At 39.2% G+C, this 21,677-nt stretch overlaps 1 protein-coding gene across 2 annotated transcripts in view; it reads right to left on the reverse strand.

Annotated features, from left to right (window-relative positions):
* CPEB3 (cytoplasmic polyadenylation element binding protein 3) overlaps positions 1 to 21,677 on the reverse strand; it is a 156,643-nt gene that overhangs the window by 56,965 nt on the left and 78,001 nt on the right. For both annotated transcript variants that reach the window (XM_047073167.1, XM_047073166.1), the window contains exon 5: positions 19,732 to 19,821. In XM_047073167.1, coding sequence (XP_046929123.1) covers positions 19,732 to 19,821 — 90 coding nt within the window. The remainder of the gene's footprint in view (positions 1 to 19,731; positions 19,822 to 21,677) is intronic.

The raw sequence follows: 21,677 nt of genomic DNA on the forward strand, positions 1-21,677 counted from the left end.
GGCGGGGCTTCAGAGATGTTGTGAGCTATGGGAGGTCCTCAACTCAGAGCCAGTCTGTGGATGGAATTATGGGCTCCAAGGGAAGCAATAGGCATTCTTAGCACTATCAGCATCATGACTCTGGATTGGGCAGAATGGATGGCAGGAAATTGCTTGCTTTCCCTTTCCCAGTGGTGCCAAATAGGTTGAGGGAGGAAGGGTACAACAGTGAGAGATTTTTGGGCAAGCCTGGACTGACCACACTTCTCCAGGCTAAAGAGGAACAGGCAGGTATGGGGTTGTGGGGGGAGGGGGGACTCAATTGGGATTATTCCATTTTATTTGGCCAGGTTTTTGCAGGGTAAATTTAATTAAAAGATTATTTTTCTTTTAATACCTGAGAACACACTAAGTATAACAACCTCCAAAATGTTCTTGGCTACGTGTCAAAAACAATGCTTTCTGAGCTCTTAAATACATAATTTTTCATGTTATAATTTTTTATACTTGATCCCCATAACAATCACCACCAACTTCACCACCACAAACACCAGTTACTAAGTGCTTACAGTGCGCCAGGCACTTTGCTAATAATAAACACTTTACATCTGTCAGCTCTTTTCATCCTCACAGTTATTCTATGAGGTAAATACAGGTGTTATTATTATCATTTTACAGACAAGGAAACTGAAGCTCCAAGAGGTTAAGGGATAACTCAGAGATTAAAACCTAGAGATTAAATTTGGAATTAAAACCTACATCAGCTTTTGGAGTCCTCATTCTTAATCCATTATATTTTTTTATCCATTTTTTTCATTATCCATCTTTATCTATTATACTGTCTCACCTAAAAATGATGAGGCAAAAATTTCAATATCATTAGCAAATAGGGACTGGCCTAGTTATTATATATTTATTGTTACCTTTGTTACAGTGATCATTTCACAGAAATGGTAGAAAGTATCAGAAAGTGGTCACCTGTGCTTCAGTCCTAAAATATAAGGTCTATGCATATACATTTGCTCTAAATAAAGCCCACAAAACTATATTAAGAAGAATTGAAATGATGAACTTCAAAATCATCAGAAGTTTAGATTTAGTTTTATTTAGGTCAAATTGTCATATTTAATAAAGATGCTTATTGGCTTTCAATGTATTTTTAGGTTGTGTATTTAGAATGAAGGTACTTGAGGGAGTTAAAGAGCAGATCTCACTAAATTAAATAAGATTTTAACAAAATGAATATCATCGTCCCAGTAATAATTGACTTAAGCAAGAATCATCAGTGGATTCTAAAACCACTGAGTGAATTTGGGAAGGGATACAAGATATTCAACATACTCTTAAAGTATCATTTTACAGATTATTCAGTATTTGCAAAGGGAGGGAAAGGCACTTTTATTTTTTTTAACTTTTTTTTTTTAACGTTTATTTATTTTTGGGACAGAGAGAGACAGAGCATGAACGGGGGAGGGGCAGAGAGAGAGGGAGACACAGAATCGGAAGCAGGCTCCAGGCTCTGAGCCATCAGCCCAGAGCCCGACACGGGGCTCGAACTCACGGACCGTGAGATCGTGACCTGAGCTGAAGTCGGACGCCCAACCGACTGAGCCACCCAGGCGCCCCGGAAAGGCACTTTTAAAATGGAGGAATCCTGGAGTGTCTGGGTGGCTGAGAGTTGAGTGTCCAACTCTTGATGTTGGCTCAAGTCATGATCCCAGGGACATGGGATTGAGCCCTGTGCTGGGGCTTGCATTGAGTGTAGAGCCTGCTTGAGATTCTCTCTCTCTCTCTCTCTCTCTCTCTCTCTCTCTAAGAAAAGAAAAAAGAAAAGAGAAGAAAAGAAAAGAAAAGAAAAGAAAAGAAAAGAAAAGAAAAGAAAAGAAGGAATCTGGCAGACAACATCTTAACCAAATGATCAAACTTAACATCACCAACAATAGGGCAAACTGATTTAACATGCACTATGTTAACTGACTTAACATGTACTCCTGTACTATGTCCTTCTTAGTGCAGCACATCATCTACATACGCTTCCTGCTGACAGTGTTTTACTTGAATCTCATTATGAGGAAACAATCAGATTAATTCCAAATTAAGTGACATTCTATAAAACATCTGACACTGACCCATCAAATGATACATAAGATAAAAAGCTTAGGGAACTATCTAAATTAAAGGACAGTAGGAAGATATGACAACTAAATGTAAGACTGTATTTGGATGTTAAGACTAAATGTTTGAATCTTAGATTAAAAACAGCTCTAAAGGACATTACTAGAACAATCTGGATATTTCTTGTTACAGGAGACACATGCAGAAGCACTTAGGAGTGAGAGGTCTTGATGTCTATAACCGAAAACTATACACACAGAAAGAGAAAAAAAGAGAAAGCAAATGTGGCAAAATGCTGACAACTGGTGAATCTAGAGGAAGCCTATATAGGTGTTTGTTGCATTATTCCTACGGTTTACAGCTTTTTTGTAGGCTTGAAATTTTTTAAAATAAAAATTTGTAGGGAAAAAGTTAAAAATCACCAGGTCTTTCTGGGGAAGACAGTAATATAGTCTCCCATTCTCTAAAGAGCTGTTTGGGTGTTTTTAAAGACCCAACAGTTCTTAAAATCAACTAACGCTCTTAGTGATTTATATGTTTCAAGTATCAACTGCAATGGAAAAACAATTTCAGCTTGTAGGGCAGTGCCCCAAACCACTGCTACATTCATAAAACAGCTGACCAAGGGACAGTCAGTTTCTGATTAAGTGAGATCAGTCCCAGAAGGAAAGATCCATGGTCTGAACAGACACACACACACACGCACACACACACGCACACGCACACACACACACACACACACACACACACACACACACACACACAGAATGAGAAAGAGATCTCTCCTTGCACAGAATCCAGGCTCCCTGATTTCTTGTGACCTTCCTAGACAGGCCTGAAGGGCACCTCTCCAGCCACAGCTGCCTGAGTTCAGACACTTTTTGCCACAGAAGTCTGTTCTAAACATTCTTACTAACCTTGGCAATCAGGTCAGAAGACTTACCTGGTTTGCCTCAGGCGTCTTTGTCTTTAGATTCAATTCAATAGAACCAAAAATATTTATGAGGTATAAGGCATGAAGCTAGGCAAGGAAGCTACAAAGACAAAGAAGCCAAGGAAGAACCCTGTCCTAGAAAATTCCAACCTATAAATAAATGACTAAGGAACACCATGAAATGTATTATGTTGGGGGTATGTCTATCCTACAGAACACTGATGAAAGACAAATGGAGCAGAGGTGTCCAAACAGCAGGGAAAGCCATAGAACAAAGGCCACGTATGAACTGGAGGATAATTAGTCTTCCTGGAAATAAGAGCATTCCAAGTTCAGGACAGTGCAGGCCAAGGCACACAAGGTCAAAGGGTTGGCTCATTTGGAAAACAGAGACTAGAGGTTATTAATTAGAGTACAGGATTGAGGGCACTGGGTGGGAAGAGCTGAAGCACCTCACCAACTCCCGGCCTGCTGCCTGGAGAACACTGTAGGTCTCTGAACTGGATTCCCTATTCATTTTCCCTCTTGGATGAAAACATCTGATTTCCAAAATTTACTGAACACTTACTATGTGCTCTAGGCACTTCAGAGGAATGCAGACATAAGCAAGACTTTGTTCTCAAGGAATTTATAAGCTAGTACAAGAAAGTCATGAAGAATAAATATGTAGAGAACTCTAATCTAGGAACAATGCATTAAGGATTCTAAGAAGTATTTTTTTAAGTATTTGTAGAAGTTGGACTTCATAGAAAGAAGACATATCTTTCAGTGAAGAAGACCTGGATAGAGAAATCAGGGAAGTCTTTCTGTAGGTGGTAGCAGATCTTGATGGTATGACATAGTTGAAAAAATGGAGGACATTCCAAGGGAAGGAATTAGCCTAAGTTAAGATGTAGAAGGGCACCTGGATGGCTCAGTCTGTTGAGTGTCTGACTTTGGCTCAGGTCATGATCTCACAGTTTCTGGGTTCAAGCCCTGAGTTGGACTCAGGCTCTGTGCTGACAGCTCAGAGCCTGGAGTCTGCTTCAGATTCTGTGTCTCCCTCTCTCTCTGCCCCTTCCCCACTAGTTCGTGTTTTCTCTCTCTCTCTCTCTCTCTCTCAGAAATCAATAAAAAAAAGACATTGAAAAAAAAAAAAGATGTAGAGATGACTCTGCAGATACTGCCCAAGTCCTTGGATTCCTGAACATTTCCCGTGGATTCAGAACTAAACATATTTCTTTGGCTATATTTACTATACAAGGCTGAAGCTCAAACATTTTGGTTCTAGCCTGTTTTGTGTTTTCTATTGCACTAGTAAATGTTTCTTTGTGGATTTCTGGCTTGGCAGGCAGGGATAGGGGCAGGTGGGAATGAACAAGAAAACAAGTTTGATGGGTAGAACCACCTGAGAGTTGAAAATTGGCAATCTACTTCCTATGTTCTTAGTAAAGTCCTGCAGTCCAGGGCAGTGACCTGGGGCATTTGGGCTTAAAACCTGCTCTGTTTACATAACCTCACATTTCCTACATAAAGAGGTCCTTGTGAAGTCTGCCGGTCTGTCAATTCTAGTCACAGTCAGTTCTAACAAGCACCTGACCATGAAAACAGAGACCAGACTGGGGATGTGGGAGGAAACTGGTCAAACTAGTTAGGTGGTTTTATTATTACTAAGCATTACATTTTTATCTGGGGGAAGGACACTAATATTATTTAACACCTATTAAGCCTAAGTACTGTGTCGGTGTGTATGTAGACTTCACATAATCCATTTAATAACCCAATGAGTATCATTCAGATGAGTAAACTGAGGCTCAGAGATTAAATAACTAGCTCAGTGTCATATAGCCAGTAACTGTGGCCCACATCTGAGTCCACAAACCCCCAGCTCTTGACCCACTGCTTGTTACTCTCCCTCATCCAGCATCAGACAACTTTTAGTCTAGGCACTTCCCTATAGATGAAGCTTTGGCCCAACCCTGCTTGTAGAGGGCTTGAACTTTGACAATCTAATTTCCCCTCCTCCGTGTACCTTAATAATCCTCTGGTGAGTTCCTGATGCCGCTGCCAATAGGTTTTCTCTTTGCCACCATTTCTCCTTCTCAAGATGGAAGACTTGAGTAAAGCTTCCGTTTTATTTTAAAAGACAACCCAAGTCTTTGTTCTCACCTTTCAAATTTTTTTACCAGATCCTCTCAGTTTCCCATTCCAAACCTTTTCTTCTTTTTTTTTAAATTAATTTTTTTTTCAACGTTTATTTATTTTTGGGACAGAGAGAGACAGAGCATGAACGGGGGAGGCGCAGAGAGAGAGGGAGACACAGAATCGGAAGCAGGCTCCAGGCTCTGAGCCATCAGCCCAGAGCCCGACGCGGGGCTCGAACTCACGGACCGCGAGATCGTGACCTGGCTGAAGTCGGACGCTTAACCGACTGCGCCACCCAGGCGCCCCTAAATTAATTTTTTTAACGTTTATTCATTTTCTTGAGAGACAGAGCACGAGTGGGGGAGGGGCAGAGAGAGGGGAGACAAAGAATCTGAAGCAGGCTCCAGGCTGAGCTGTCAGCACAGATCTCGAGCCAGACGTGGAGCTTGAACCCAGGAACCATGAAATCATTACCTGAGCCGAAGTCTGACGCTTAACCAATGAGCCACCCAGGCGCCCCTCCAAACCTTTTCAACTAACCTATCCTCTCTTGGTCTCACTTGCTCATCCAATTCCTGTCAACAAGTTCTGTCCCAATCTACAGCCTTTGCTAAAACATTCACTCAGCCTCAGCCTGTCAACTTCGTGCCTTCCATTTCAGTTCCTGAGAGCTACTCTCTTCCAAACAAAGTTCTCATCAGGGGTGTTTTTGGCTTCTCTGAGCTCAACAAGCATCTCCCCGTGCGCCCCGCCCCTTTCATAGCACCTCTGCCTGGACTTGGCACAACAGATACTGTTTGTGACAGTATATGGCTGCTCAGGCTTTGTCTCCTTACACAGCGGGGGAGGGGCAGAGAAAGGGAGATACAGAATCTGAAGCTGGCTCTAGGCTCTGAGTTGTCAGCACAGAGCCTGATGCAGGGCTCGAACTCATGAGCCATGAGATCATGACCTGAGCCGAAGTCGATGTTTTACCGGCTGAGCCACCCAGGTTCCCCTGCCTACTCCTTTCTATACAGTCCCTCAAACTATAACTGCTTTGAAATCAAAGACTCTTACTATTCACCTTCAATACAATGCAAAAGAGATAGGTGTTTAATAAAACAGTTTAAACTGAGGGTGGGCTAAGATTTTAAAAGCAATAATAGGATACTGCCCCTTGTCTAAACAGGACAAAACAAAACAAAAAGCCCACTCTTGCTGCCCTGAAGTACACTTTCCACGATTTTATAAGAAAATCCTTCCTGAGAATGAAATTCAATCAATTAAATATTAAAATACGGAATTCACTAAAGAGTATGAGTATTATAAGCTAGGATCTGCTTAAAAAAAGAAAAAAAAGCAAAGTATTACTCAAAAGCTTACAAACTGCAAAAGGTTAAGTGCAGGCTAAAACCCTTTCGTTTCCTAACTTGGATCAGTTTATGTAACTCAGAAGGTGGAAAAACTTGGAATACGGGCCTAAAACAACACTGACTTATTTCCATTCAAGTTATACTACAAGGGAAAAAAATGTGAAGTTTGAAAACTTTCCTTTCCAAAGCCAGATTCAGATAAACTGAAGGAAAAAGAAATAGATGCCATGAATCCAGCCTATACAGCTTCACAATGATCTATTTTTGTCCATTTAAAGTAGAGTCTTCTTTCCTGTTCTTCAAACAGTATCTCTCTTTAGCTGGCTGCAGAAAAGCTAATCTGAAACCCACGTGGCCTGGCTTGTGCCAGGTTCACAAACCACACTGGTATTGTATACCCTTCCATTACTGCATGACCTGGTCCCTAGGTCAAGCCAGCCTGGCCAGTGCAGAAGAAATACATGATGATCACCAGAAAAAACAGCCACTCGGAAGTACACACTTTATTCAAGGTGGGCGGGAATCAGCAGATTGAAAGGTATGTGTCATTCTTGCATAAATCTGCATGCCTGTTACTGTTCCCCTTCACCCTGCTGTGCACCTGAATCCTGTGTTCCTGGACTGCCAGAACTGAAACTGGCTGCCCAGCTGGGCTGGGACAGCCTCCTGCACTCCACTGCCAGCATCACCAACTTGTGAACACAGTTTTAGAGCCACGTGGCTAATCTCCTGTCCAACATCTGCAGCTGGCTGCTGTCCTCACCTTTGTCCCAGAAGTCTCTGTAAACAGTGGTACTGCAGCTGTACTCACTGCTCAGGAGATGCCAGCTCTTCTCCCTGGCCCCAGTCCCACTGCAAGAGGTGAGACTACTAGTGTTATCAAGAGCAGCTGCTTAGCAGTATAAAACGAAGGGTAGAAGGCTCAGGGTGGGCAGACAATTTTTTGTAGCTCTAGTGACAGCAACTTTGGACATGGGCTATTCTCCCAGGAAGAGCCTTTTATCATCATAAAATCTTTTCATGCCCAACTTATCTTCCTAGCAGTCACGTTCACAGAAGCAGAACTAAGCGGTTTCTTTATTAAGCAGTCAAGGACTCTATGGCCACTGTCTTTAGGATGGCCTATCTCACACCTAGGTGTTAAAAAATGAACTGGGCCAATCAGATTCCCTCTTTCTGGAATTCTACTAGAAATATAAAAATAGTTTTCCCACTGGAAGTACAATCTGAGACGAGCACACATGCAGAGAAAAACTGAGTCATGATAATGGCAGAATATGAACAACGAAGAATTAATAGCTCCCACTGTTTGACTCCCTAGCATGACACCTCCATGATACCTGGTTCTAGCACAGCTTCTATTCTGCGGCTTTCACCACATCCCTAATTTGACGTAGTACAAGAGAACCTCTGACCTTTGTAGTCAAAGAACTCAATTACAAAGCAGTGCACCTATGTGCAGTAATGGTGTGGCATCACCCAAGAGGCAGACTCTCATGGTTAAGCTATACGGGATGTAATCCCATGCTTCTAGCTACAGCATCAGCCTAAACCAGATCTTGGAAATACCGTTATGTGAGTGTGACCAACAGAACAGAAGAATTCAGGAAAAAGCCAAGCAGCACTTTCATTTTTAAATAGCTGTGAAACTATTTCATGGGTCATACAACTTACGTTGCTAATTTTTATATAAAATCCAGTCTTGTAAATAACAGCATACTTTATCAATTATGTTTAAATCTTAGAATTTATAAAGTCCAAGTTTAAACCAATGTTCCTTTCCCACACATGATACATACTAGTCAAACAAATAGAAACTATTTCCTTTATAATTCACCAGATAAAACAGCATGAATTATTGGTCTGCTAGGTCCAAGTCTGTCTGATAACAGCTGTGCGCTCTTAGGAAAAGACACCTCACCTCTTTGAATCTCATTTTAAAATGAAGATTGTATTAAAATGATCTTTAGGGAACTTCCCAGCTCTAAAAGGTGATAGACTTCTGCTCTAGTACTCTAGGAGTGAACTCATCATTTGCAAAGATAAAATTCATTCATTTAACAAATATCTAAGGGCCAGCTACTGAGGCAGGTATGCAAGGTACTGGGCATAGAGCAGTGAACAAAACATAAAAACATCTTACTCTCATAAAAATTACATTCTGGGGGCGCCTGAGTGGCGCAGTCGGTTAAGCGTCCGACTTCAGCCAGGTCACGATCTCGCGGTCCGTGAGTTCGAGCCCCGCGTCAGGCTCTGGGCTGATGGCTCAGAGCCTGGAGCCTGTTTCCAATTCTGTGTCTCCCTCTCTCTCTGCCCCTCCCCCGTTCATGCTCTGTCTCTCTCTGTCCCAAAAATAAATAAACGTTGAAAAAAAAAATTAAAAAAAAAATTACATTCTGATCCAGAAAACAGACAGAAAAACACATAAGTTTTCTAGGTCATGATAAGCACTTTGAAGAAAAATAAAATGAAGTAAAAAATAAATAAAATGAAGGTAAGAGGGAAAGAGAGCAAGAAGATAGAAGATAGAATATAAAAAGACTTCTATTTTAGATAAGGAAATCAGGAAAGATATTTCTGTTAAGGTGACATTTGAGTAGAGGTCTGTCTAAGGGAAGAGGTCAATAGCCCATTCAGAAATCTGGGAAAAGACAGTTTCAGACAGAAGAAAGTACTAAAGCCCTGAGGGGCCTGAGTGGGCCTCAAGGAACAGCAAAGAAGTCAGTGTAGTCAGAGTGGGTAAGGGAGAGAACCATAGATGATGACCAAGATTCAACAGATGAGACCTGAGAGGAAAGGTTTAAATGCTTCCAGTAGAAAGAAGATTCATACCAATGTGGTTTCTGGCTTCTGCAGGAGTCCATTATATTCCAAACATATAGGCAAAAGGTAAGTCCACAACTGTAATGTACCATCTATCTAACTTAGAAGTAAGCAAAAGTGGGGCTGCAGATGTCCAAATTAGTATAAACTACATAGGGAAATTTGCTTTGGGAAGCCATGTGATATGGAATCTGGAGTCATTAAGATTTTCATTTCTTTGGGGCGCCTGGGTGGCACAGTCGGTTAAGCGTCCGACTTCAGCCAGGTCACGATCTCGCGGTCCGGGAGTTCGAGCCCCGCGTCAGGCTCTGGGCTGATGGCTCAGAGCCTGGAGCCTGTTTCCGATTCTGTGTCTCCCTCTCTCTCTGCCCCTGTTCATGCTCTGTCTCTCTCTGTCCCAAAAATAAATAAACATTGAAAAAAAATTAAAAAAAAAAAAAAAAAGATTTTCATTTCTTTAACTCCAGTTAAGCTTCGGCAAATCTATCCTAAAGAAAACACTATGAAAGAAAAAGCCACATACAAGGACATATTAACAGGAGCATTATTTATAATAGCCTAAATGACCAATAAGCAAGTAAATTATGGTATAACAATAGGTAAGGCAGACTCTTGAAAAATATGAAAATTATGTAGTAACATAGCAGGGAAGAAGGAGGATAGAAAACTGTATCTTTGCTACAATTACACCCCCCCCCGAAAAAAGGATATGTATGAATAGAGAGAGACTGGAAGGAAACAAAAAATGATGGCGGTTGGTTCTGTTGGGGAAGCAGGATTATTCTTACTTATAAAGGTAACACTTGTTCAGTACAAACTAGATTGCTTTGCTCTGGTTTTCCTACTTCATTACAATGTATACTAAGACCTAGAATTAAGATAACAATAGAAATTCCTATGATCATGTACTTGACAAGAGGCCCACACTTATTTCTATTCCATGGAGGTCTTCTTAGTAACCCTGCAATAGCTAATGATGCTGATGTTCTTTCTTGAAGCTTCTTTCCTTCGCCTCCATGGCCACAGACATACCCCTAGTACTTCACTCACCCAGGTCTCTCCTGATGTGTTCTCTTCTTCCTTCTGGTTCCTAACAACATTTACGTATTATCTGTTTTTCATCTTCTCCCTCCTCTCCAAAAAGATGACTCTCAAGAGATGTGTGCCCCCAGTGCCAGTCTCTTTCCCCAAACTATGTAACTGCAATCTCACTGCCCACTAGTAATTTCCTCTCAGATCAGATGTGAGGACATACCAAACTCTATGTGTCTTTAGTCAAATCATCACCACACCAAACTAGTTTTCTCTCAGTTGACTCCCCTACATTCAAGAGAACTATAACGCCCCCATTCAGTGGAAGAAATTTTAACACAACCCTAACATCAAGTTTGCCACCATCCTGATCACTCCCACCGGTCTCTTACTGCCACCAATCCAGTAATACCTCCATGCTAATATCTTGGGTCTTTGTGGTCCTCATTACTTCTTATAAGCTAGATTACAGGAAATTCCTAAATAGTTTTTCTGACCCTGGCTAAACACCAAAACCGAAGAAAAATATCCCAACCTCTCCCTTGCTTTAAAAAAAAAAAAAAAGACTTCAATATCTGGGTAATATGAAAGTATTCTACGTGCATTTTCTTATTTAATCCTCAAAACAGAATTAGATACTATTATTATTTCCATTTTGTAGGGTTTTTTTTTAAAAATAGAGAATTAGGAAAATAACCAGCCCAGACACATATATGGCAAGTAGGCGAACAGGAATCCAACGCAGGCAGCTTGCTCCAGAGCCTGTATTCTTCATCACTGGTTACTCAGTCTAAGTCCTAGGCTTGGCAGTCAAGCTACCACATAATCCTGCCTTAATTAAGCCTGCTGCCTACCTCTGGGCTGTGCTTATTCCCAAATGAGAATAGTAGAGTGCAATATTTAAGAGCGCTGGGCTCTGAGGTTAACCTGTTGTCACTTAACACATGACCATGGACAAACTGCCCTCTTCTAAATCTGTTTCTTCTTCTATATAAAATGGGAACACTAAGGTGCCTACCTTGTGCAGTTGGGAAGATTAAATATAATTTAGAAAATTGTAACCCAATGCCTTGCTCATAGCAAGCCCTTAGTAAAGGTTTGCCATCCTAATTATCATAATTCCAGCCCCCTGCAATTCCTGCCTATTCTTTTCCTGCCTAGTTTTGAAGATCAAGGTCTTGTACAGCCCACAGCAATCTGCTTCTCTTCTGCATGCAGAGAGTATATTTTGCTCACTTGTCATTAACCATACATTGATCTGTATTTAAAAAAAATTACAGTATCATTCATAATATCTACTGTATGCAGAGAATGCTTTAGTCACTCCACATGGACTTACGTACTCATTTTAATCCCCATCATGACCTTCTGAAATAGGTACTATCATTATCCCTCTTTTACCAAGTGACGAAACTAAGGCACAGAAAGGTTAAACAGCATGCCTATGGGTCGTACAACTAATATGTAAAGGAGTCCCACAAATCTAGTTCTAGAATCCATGTTCTTTACCATGACTTAATATTTCATATCCGTTGTTTCCATGTTTCCTCCAGGAAACTGCAATCTTCTCTAGATCCCCCATAAGGCCAAATATAGACTCTTCCACAGATTGACAAGCAACAAGTATTTGATGGATTGATATTCCCAATGCTGCATAATCATGTGCATCAGGACCTAAGCCCTCTGTTTGCATTTATTCTGTTCTTTTGCCATTCTTTTTCAATAAGTGTCTTCAAATTACCTGTAGCCAAGCTATTATAAGCATAAATGTCATTTATTACAATTCTGTATGAATGTGGGATTTGGTTCATGCCCTAAGATATGGAAGAACCTCTCTTTCCAGACTTCACAATTTCAACTTTGCTAATGCAGACCTAAAAAGTATGCAAAGATGATCTCAGAAAACTTTTCCTCAATAATTTGACTAGTGTTGATTTCTTTTCATCATCAAGAACTAAATGTAGAAAACACAAAGCAAGATTTTACTTCCATTTTATCAATAGCTATTTGAAAGTACTTTAAACTGATATTTCAATTCCATTCTTCCTCCACCCCAAAGACAAACACCACACAAATGCCTTCGTGTCCACTCTCTGTGGGGATGAAGTCAATTTAGGGAAGAAAAATAAGTCCTTCTGTTTTGAGCCTCTTTCTTTTACATCATTTTCTCTTTTTTAACACTCCAACCACACTTCGTTTATTCAAAGGTACTAAAGCCCTTTCATACTCAGTCTTTCCCATATGGTACTCTTCCACTCGGGAAACAGCTTCCCTAACTTTGTGACTAAGTACTCAATTTTCAAATCTGTTTAGCTGTCATCTTCTCAGAGAAGCTTTCTCTACATCCCTCCTCTAAATTGAGACCCACTTTTTAGAGTCACTGTACTCTTTATTTTTCCTTTACAGAACTATTACAGTTTATAATTGTGTTTATTTTTGTAATTAGTTGACTAATTTCTTATTTTCCCCACAGGACTACAAGTTATAAGGTCTGAGACCAAATATGAAAACACATATTCTGACTTCCATACCTTCCTCCACATTTCATGTTCTCAGTGGTGCTCTAGAGAACAACAAGGAATTATCTGCTGTGGCCTACACACAAAGTGATCCACAGGACTTTGCATATCCTCAAATGGCTGATCAAATACCTTGGTGGTCTGTGTGCTGGAGAGAGCCCCAGACTCCATTACCTCCTATTGTGTTGGCCAGACAATACTTAAGAGGACAACTGATGTGCCTGGACACTGTTTCTCTACATGGATTTTAAGCTCTCCACAGTCCACTGAAATGGTTATGGTTTTACAAACCCTACTCCATATCTCTACAGGTAAACCTGCCAGATGAATGAATATGTATTTCATTAGGCACATACATTCTGAGAGAAAGGCTGAAGGGTTCAATAGATGGTTTATGTTTTGCTTTCTACTTACACATAAACCAAAATGTATAGCCAAACAAACTGTACGTAATGGCCAACCTAGGGCAACCTAAACAAAAGTACACTCAGCATGAAGGGCATTAACAAAAAGGCATGGACCTGAATTAAAACCTAAGGAATTTAAGGAAAAGGAGAAATAGCACAAGGGGCATTATTAAGAAGGCACAGAACAGTTGGGGTGAAGGGCACCTGGGTGGCTCAGTCGGTTAAGCTTCTGACTCTTGATTTCAGCTCAGGTCATGATCTCACAGTCCATGGGATCAAGCCCCGCATCAGGATCTGTTCTGACAGTGCAGAACCTGCTTGAGATTCTCTCTGTCCCACCCCCACTAGTACTGTCTCTCAAAATAAATAAATAAACATTAGAAAAAAAAAAAAGAATAGTAGGGGTGAACTCCTTAGATGTTCCCAACATTCAAAGTAACGGACATGGATTCTCAAAGTTACTTCAATCTTGGAATAACATCAAATTTCTTTAGGTCCTCTCAAAACAGGTCAACCTTCAGATTTTAGCTGAAAGCAAAACACAACAGGAGCCAACAGTATAATAATTATTTGTCTTCCTAACCCCTAATCACATGAAAGGCAATCTGCGATGCAAGCTTGCAGATCAGAATTGGGAGACCCCTAGATGTCACCAGCCTATCTCAACACTCAACCTCTGGTGTAGAATAAAGGCACCAGATCTAATGTTCCATAGTTCTTTATTAATATGCTATTATACAGGAATAGCATCAAAAACCATGGAATTAATAGAACTACTAAACTTTGTACTGCCCAGACCAACCCAAATGTTCTCTCTTCAATTCTCCATAACAAATTTAAGTAGGATATTGTGAACACGACACATATACAAAAGGCAGATGAGAAAAATGGTGATACAGAAACCACTAGACATACGGTATTACTGAGAGAAGTGAAAATATTTATCTTTCAAAAGAGAAGACTTAAAGAGAAACTCATAGTCCTTTAAGTACCAAGAGACAAATGGTACAATAATGACTTATTATATTTTACTTTATGGCACACAATTAACCAGTAGGTAAAGATTTCATGGAAGCATTTGACTCAACTGAAAAGCAAAATTTAATATCTATACAGACTTCCTTTAAAATATATAGGCTGCCTCCTTTGTCACTGGATGTCTCAGAAGCGAAATGAGTAGCTCCCTAGACTATTTTAGAGCAGGAGTCAACAAACTTTCTTCAAAGGGATCTGAGGGCCACATATGGTCTCTGCTACATATTCTTGCATGTGTGTTTTTATAACCCTTAAAAACATAAAAACCATCCTTAGCTTACAGGCCATATAAAAACAGGTAGTTTACTGATCCTTGTTTTAGGGAGGTGATTTCCAATAGAAATATGAGTCGCATATGTAATTTAAAATTTTCTAGGGGCACCCACAAACATATGGCCAACACATGGCTTTGACAAAGCAGGAAAGAATATCCAATGGAATAAAGACGGTCTCTTCAGCAAATTCTGCTGGGAAAACTGGACAGCGACATACAGAATAATGGACCTGGACCACTTTGTTACACCATACACAAAAAGAAACTCAAAATGGATTAAAGACCTAAATGTAAGACAGGAAGACATCAAAATGCTAGAGGAGAAAGCAAGCAAAAACCTCTTTGACCTCGGCCCCAGCAATTTCTTACTCAACATGTCTCCAAAGGCAAGGGAAATAAAAGCAAAAATGAACTACTGGGACCTCCTCAAAATAAAAAGCTTCTTCTGCACAGCAAAGGAAACAATCAGCAAAACTAAAAGGCAACCGACAGAATGGGAGAAGGTATTTGCAAACAACATATCAGATAAAGGGTTAGTATCCAAAATCTATAAAGAACTTATCAAACTCAACACCCAAAAAAACAATCCAGTGAAGAAATGGACAAAAGACATGAATAGACACTTCTCCAAAGAAGAATCCAGATGGCTCACAGACACATGAAAAAAATGCTCAACATCAGTCATCATCAGGGAAATACAAATCGAAACTACAATGAGATATCACCTCACACCAGTCAGAATGACTAAAATTAAAAACTCAGGCACCAACAGATGTTGCCGAGGATGCGGAGAAAGAGGATCTCTTTTGCACTGCTGGTGGGAATGCAAGCTGGTGCAGCCACTCTGGAAAATAGTATGAGGTTCCACAAAAAGTTAAAAATAGAACTACCCTACGACCCAGCAATTGCACTACTAGGTATTTATCCAAGGGATACAGGGATGCTGTTTCAAAGGGGCACATGCACCCCAATGTTTATAGCAGTGCTGTCGACAAAAGCTAAAGTATGGAAAGAGCTCAAATGTCCATCAATGGATGAATGGATAAAGAAGATGTGGTATATATATACAATAGAGTATTGCTCAGCACTCAAAAAGAATGAAATCTTGCCATTTGCAACTACATGGATGGAACTAGAGGGTATTATGCTAAGCGAAATTAGCCAGAGAAAAACAAATAATATCATATGACTTCACACATATAAGGAATTTAAGATACAAAACAGATGAACATAAAGGAAGGGAAGCAAAAATAATATTAAAACAGGGAGAGAGAAAAAACATAAGAGACTCTTAAATACAGAGAACAAACAGAGGGTTGCTGGAGGGGAGATGGGCTAAATGGGTAAGAGGTATTAAGGAATCTACTCATGAAATCATTGTTGCACTATATGCTAACTTGGGTGTAATTAATAAATTAATTAATTAAAAAATTTTTTTTCTAGGGTCTCCTGGGTGGCTCAATCAGTTAAACGTCTGACTTCTGATTTCAGTTCAGGTCATGAGCTCACGGTTCATGGGTTCAAGCTCCGAGTTGGGCTGTTAGCACAGAGCTTGCTTGGGATTCTCTCTCTTCCTTTCTCTTGGCCCTTCCTCCACTCTCTCTCTCTCTCTCACACACTCTCTCTCTCTCTCTCTCAAAATAAACTTTAAAATAGAAAACAAAAATTTCTAATATCTACATTTAAAAGGTAAAAAGAAACTGGCGAAGTTCACTTTAATATTTTTTATTTAATCCAATATATCAAAAACTTATTCTAACATGAAAACAAAATTGCTAATGAGATCTTTTACTTTTTTTTTTTTATAAAACTAAGTCTTCAAAATCCAGTGTATATTTTGCACTTATAGCATGTCTCAATTCAAATTAGTCCTATTTCAAGCCCTCATTAGCTACATGTGGCTAGTGACTATCACACTGGACAGAGTGATTCCAGAAAAACTTAATGCATTCCACTGAAAAAGAGAAGAGATAACCTTCCAAGGAGTATCTGGGTAGCTCAGCTGGTTAAGTGTCTGGCTCTTGATTTCAGCTCAGGTCATGATCTCACAGTCGGGGAGTTCAAGCTTCATGTTGGGCTCTGAGCTGACAGCATGGAGCCTGCTTGGGATTCTCTCTCTGCCCTTCCCCAGCTCATACTTTCTCTCTCTCTCAAAATGAAAAACTTAAAAAAAAAAAAAAGAGAGAGAGATAATGTTTCAATCAACACTTATTTCTAATGCTCCAAATCAATGAGAAAAAAAATGTATTAGTCAATAAATGACTATTGAGATGATTGGCATGCTACCAGGAAAAATACAACTGGATCGCTTCCTGTGCCTTACTCCAATATAAAGTCCAGACAGAAATGAGAAGTCAATCAAAAAAAGTAAAACAAATTCAAAGACCAGTAAAGAGAAAAGAATGCCCAAAACGGGGGGGGGGGGGGGATGTTATCTTAACCATCAGATAGGCAAAGATTGAAAAAGAGTCATTTCCTCTGATTCAATAAAACTGAGTTTTACAAATCAGATAATATTGATGGGAACATAAACGTATATGATTTTTCTTTTTTTTTTTTTTTTTAACTTTTTAACGCTTATTTAGAGAGAGAGAGAGTGTGTGTGTGTGTGTGTGTGTGTGTGTGTGAGAACAGAGGAGGGGCAGAGAGAGAGGAAGACACAGAATCCAAAGCAGGCTCCAGGCTCTAAGCTGTCAGCACACAGCCCAATATGGGGCTCAAACTCACAAGCTGTGAGATCATGACCTGAGCCAAACTCGGACACAACCGAATGAGCCACCCAGGCGCCCCCATATATGACTTTCCTTAAGGGCAGCTTTGCAATCTGTATAAAAAAATATGTACCTCACTTCTGGAAATTCACCCTAAGAGGTAATGATAAAGGACAAAAAGATGAAGGCATAAGGATATTCACTGAAGTGTGATCCCTGAGACAAAACAGTTAGAAGTAACTTAAGTGTCCATTAACAGGATGGATTAAATCAAATACAGTCAGTAAGATAATGCAGGTCTCTTACAGAAAGATGTTGACATTGCTGAGGGGAAAATGCAGGTTATTAAACAGCATGCACAGCGTGATCCCATTTATGTAATTGCAAAATTTCATATAAATGTTTATGTTCATAAAGAGACAACAGAAGGATATTTAATAAAATGCATATAGTGATTATGTCAGATATAGATTTGGATAATTTTCTTTGGACATGACTATACAGGTTTATCTTCATTTTTGTTTATATTTGAGGGAGAGAGAAAGAGAGAGCAGGGGAAGGGCAAAGAGAGAGGGACACAGAGAATCCGAAATGGGTTCCATGCTAAGAGTGGAGAGCCCCATGTGGGGCTTGAACTTACGAACTGTGAGATCATGACCTGAGCCAAAGTCGGACGCTTAACCAACTGAGCCACCCAGGCGCCCCTATCTTCATTTTTCATGATGATCAGATCACCTGACACCTTTGATACTAGAGGTGTTTTTATACCTTTTCAGCATGATGATTTTTTTTTCAACTAGCACTATTAAAAATATCTTTTACACATGCAATTTTAGATAGTGTGCTACATGTACCACAGTGTAGTGAACACATTCTTTCACTGAGATGACACTGTCTTGATGCTCAAATGCAACTGGTACTCTTAGGAATATTTTTTAATACATGTGACTTTACAGAGCATATTACCTGCTGCACAGTGTGGTGAACTCATCCGTTCACTGAAATAACACTACTCTGATTCAAGGAATTATTAGCACTCTTAGAAACATATTTTAAACATGTGTTTTTACACAGTGTTATACATGTACCACAAGGTGGTGAATACATTCCTTCAATGGAATAATCAGCTGGCGATTTTTATCTTTTCTGCTTAATATGAAACTTATTTTTTTAACTTTAAAAATTCTTGAAGAGAATTAAAAAGGAAATGTTAAAAGTAAACAGCCCTATATTTAGTGAGTAATTATTTTCACAGGTTGTTGAGACAATGAGGAGAAATATAGGTGGCAAAGAAACCTAATAAACCAGACATAAGAAGAAGCCACCCACCTTTCCCAGGTTAAGCTGTAATTTCATTCCTGTACAAAGCACAGGAAAGATAAGTATTTTGACTCCATCTTCTTGAAGGAATAATGTTACACAATAATACATATCAAAAAAACAATTCTTTGGAGATGAAACACATCTTTGAAATATAGCTACAGATGAAGAAAACTTCCTTTTTAACCCCCAACACTATTCCATGTAATTCTAGGAGTTTACCCAGAGCTAATATCACTAGAAAAGTTCCCTGAATTCTGCAGAAGTTACAGACTATGAACAAAGTAATATATTTTCAGGTCTTCGTAAATTATCAAAAAAGCCTACCAAAAATAAGGGAAGAGTTCACGTGAAGAATTCTTTGCTAGTTTGCCTTCCACCCCTCAACACACTAAGTCACTTAAAATACAGACATGAATAGGGGTGCTTGGGTGGCTCAGTCAGTTAAGTGTCTGACTTCAGCTCAGGTCAAGATCTCAGGGCTTGGAGTTTGAGCCCCGCATCAGGCTCTGTGCTGATAGCCTGGAGCCTTAAGCGTGTTTCTGATTCTGTGTCTCCCTCTCTCTCTGCCCCTCCCCTTCTTGGACTCTATCTCTGTCTCTCAAAAATTAATAAACATTAAAAAAAATTTTTTTTGAAGACAGACATGAATAAAGGTAATTTCATACAATGTCATATTTCAGCCACTAGGTTTTCAAAGTTTGGGTTTTATAAGACCTATAAAACCAGAGGACACTGGGATACAAATAATATTTGACTCTAAATAATCTTTCCCTCTCCACTCACTGACATTGCTCAAAATCCCAGATTTTTTTCCTCTCAAATAATGAAAACTTAGCACAAGGTTCACTCACACAAGACTCACAAAATCTCACTGTTGATATAATAAATAGATGCCCTAAAACAATGAGTGTGCTCCTGGGGGGAACAGTCTCCAAGTGGAAACAGTAAGACACAAAAAGATGATCAACAATAAAATATTTTCTTAATTAGGGGAAAAAATCCAACTGCTATTTCAAGAATTAAAAGGCTGTCATAATTTTATTGAACAGTCATGCTAGCTCTCCAACAGGCAGGCAGTGGAGACATTTTAAGTGCATTACCTTTAGGAGGAAAATACGACTTGCTTTCAGCTTTGTGAGGCCAGTCTACAACGAGAGGTCCAAACCTGCGAAAGCTGGCAGTGATCTCATCTATAAAACAAAAAAGGAATCTTAGCATAAGAGAAAAAAAAATATTGCAAACAGAATAGCATAAAGCATGTCTTTTTATTTAAAAAACGTTTTGAGAGCTATTTCTAAAGCATTTTTACAGAAGTCAAACCTACTAAGTGAAATACAATTGTCTGCTGGGTACATTTGGTTATTCACTTTCAACCATGCAAAATGTGTTTCTAACTATAATTCATTGCTCTTCACTGCCAGTAAATTTGATATAAAGAGTTTGGAAGAAAAAAAATCTGTCATTAACTAAGGTGACCTCTCAGTCAAGTAAAAAAAAAAAAAAAAAAAGACTAAAAATAGGAATGTTCTGTATTTAGAAAAAAGGCAAAAGCAAAAGATTACAAAATATTTAAAATGTGCTTTCCCTTATGCAAAATAAACTCTAAAAGATCTAACATTATTAATCTTAGGTTATGATTATTAGTAATCTAAGGTTATGAATCTCTGAGATTATTTTAGAAATAGATACAATTCTTTGGGGCACCTGGGTGGCTTAGTTGGTTAAGCATCTGACTCCAGCTCAGGTCATGATCTCACAGTTTGTGAGTTAGAGCCCTGCATCAGGCTCTCTGCTGTCAGCACAGAGCCTGCTTCGGATGCTCTGTACCCTTCTCTCAGCTTCTCTCCCACTGATTCTCTCTCTCTCTCTTTCTCAAAATAAATAAACTTAAAAAAAAAAAAAAGAAGTAGATACAATTCTTTTGGTGAGGAATAGGGGCAAAAAGTAGGTAATTCTATTTGATGATAAAAAGTTAAAACCAATGATCTATTTCTCTCATACTTACCTATGACACATCCTATGAAGAAAATGTTTTCAACGTTATACCTCAATAAATTTACCTTTTCCTTCTGACTTCTGACTCAAAGCAGAAGGTTATAACTTAGCCCACACTCAGATTTAAGTTGCCACTCTCTCAGCCATGATCTAAACTTTGTCTTTAAAAAAATCCAATTGATAGATGAGATTAACACCAGTATAAAAATAATTTGGAGGAAAATGAGTCTCCAGCTCTGTACAACCTTAAAGAAATAAGTCTAAAATAAAATTATTGTTACTTTTTAAAAATATTTTTTAAAAGTTTATTTATTTTGAGAGAGTGAGAGAGAGTACGTGCACATGCACACAAGTGGTAGAGCCTCACATGGGGCTGGATCCCACGAACCATAAGATCATGACCTGAGACGCCCAACCAACTGAGCCTCCCAGAGTGCCCCTAAAATAAAATTACTTTTAGAGACTATTCCTTTATCACCGTGAAAAAGAAAATCATGATAAATTAGAGAAATGCCATAGCTACAACAATACTGACAAAGCAATTGTTTTAACAATATTTTTATAGCAGATCCAAAACCTACCAGAACTAGAGTTGTTTTTTCCCTTAGGCTAATTCTGTCACAATTACATTTCATTTGTCCATTCAACAAATATCTACTGACAACCTACTATGTGCTGACTGGCTTCAAGCATAAGTGAAAACTCACTTTTGGATTGACGGTATCTCAAAAATATTAAGAAAAATTCTAATTAGTCTTCATTCTTTTAAAGGCAAAGGGTGCTTTTTACTAATCGATATATTAAAATATGAGATGGGATGGTGTGATAAATATGAGCAAAAGCACCGGAATCAGAATAATTCTGAGGACTAGGTGCACCATTAGCTACACAACCTTGGACAAACTGTCTCTCTCTGAGCCTCTTTCCTTATCTATAAAATGGAGTTGGTAGGATATGCCTTATAGGATAGCTATAAGGATTAAATGAGATAATGTAATGTGAAGCGCTTAGCACAATAATGGGCCTATGGAGAGTTTCATAAATATTAACT

This window comes from Lynx rufus, unplaced genomic scaffold (assembly GCF_022079265.1).
Source record: "Lynx rufus isolate CCGP_SWC_20201006 ecotype Redwood Valley unplaced genomic scaffold, mLynRuf1.p SCAF_11, whole genome shotgun sequence".
NCBI lineage: Eukaryota > Metazoa > Chordata > Mammalia > Carnivora > Felidae > Lynx > Lynx rufus.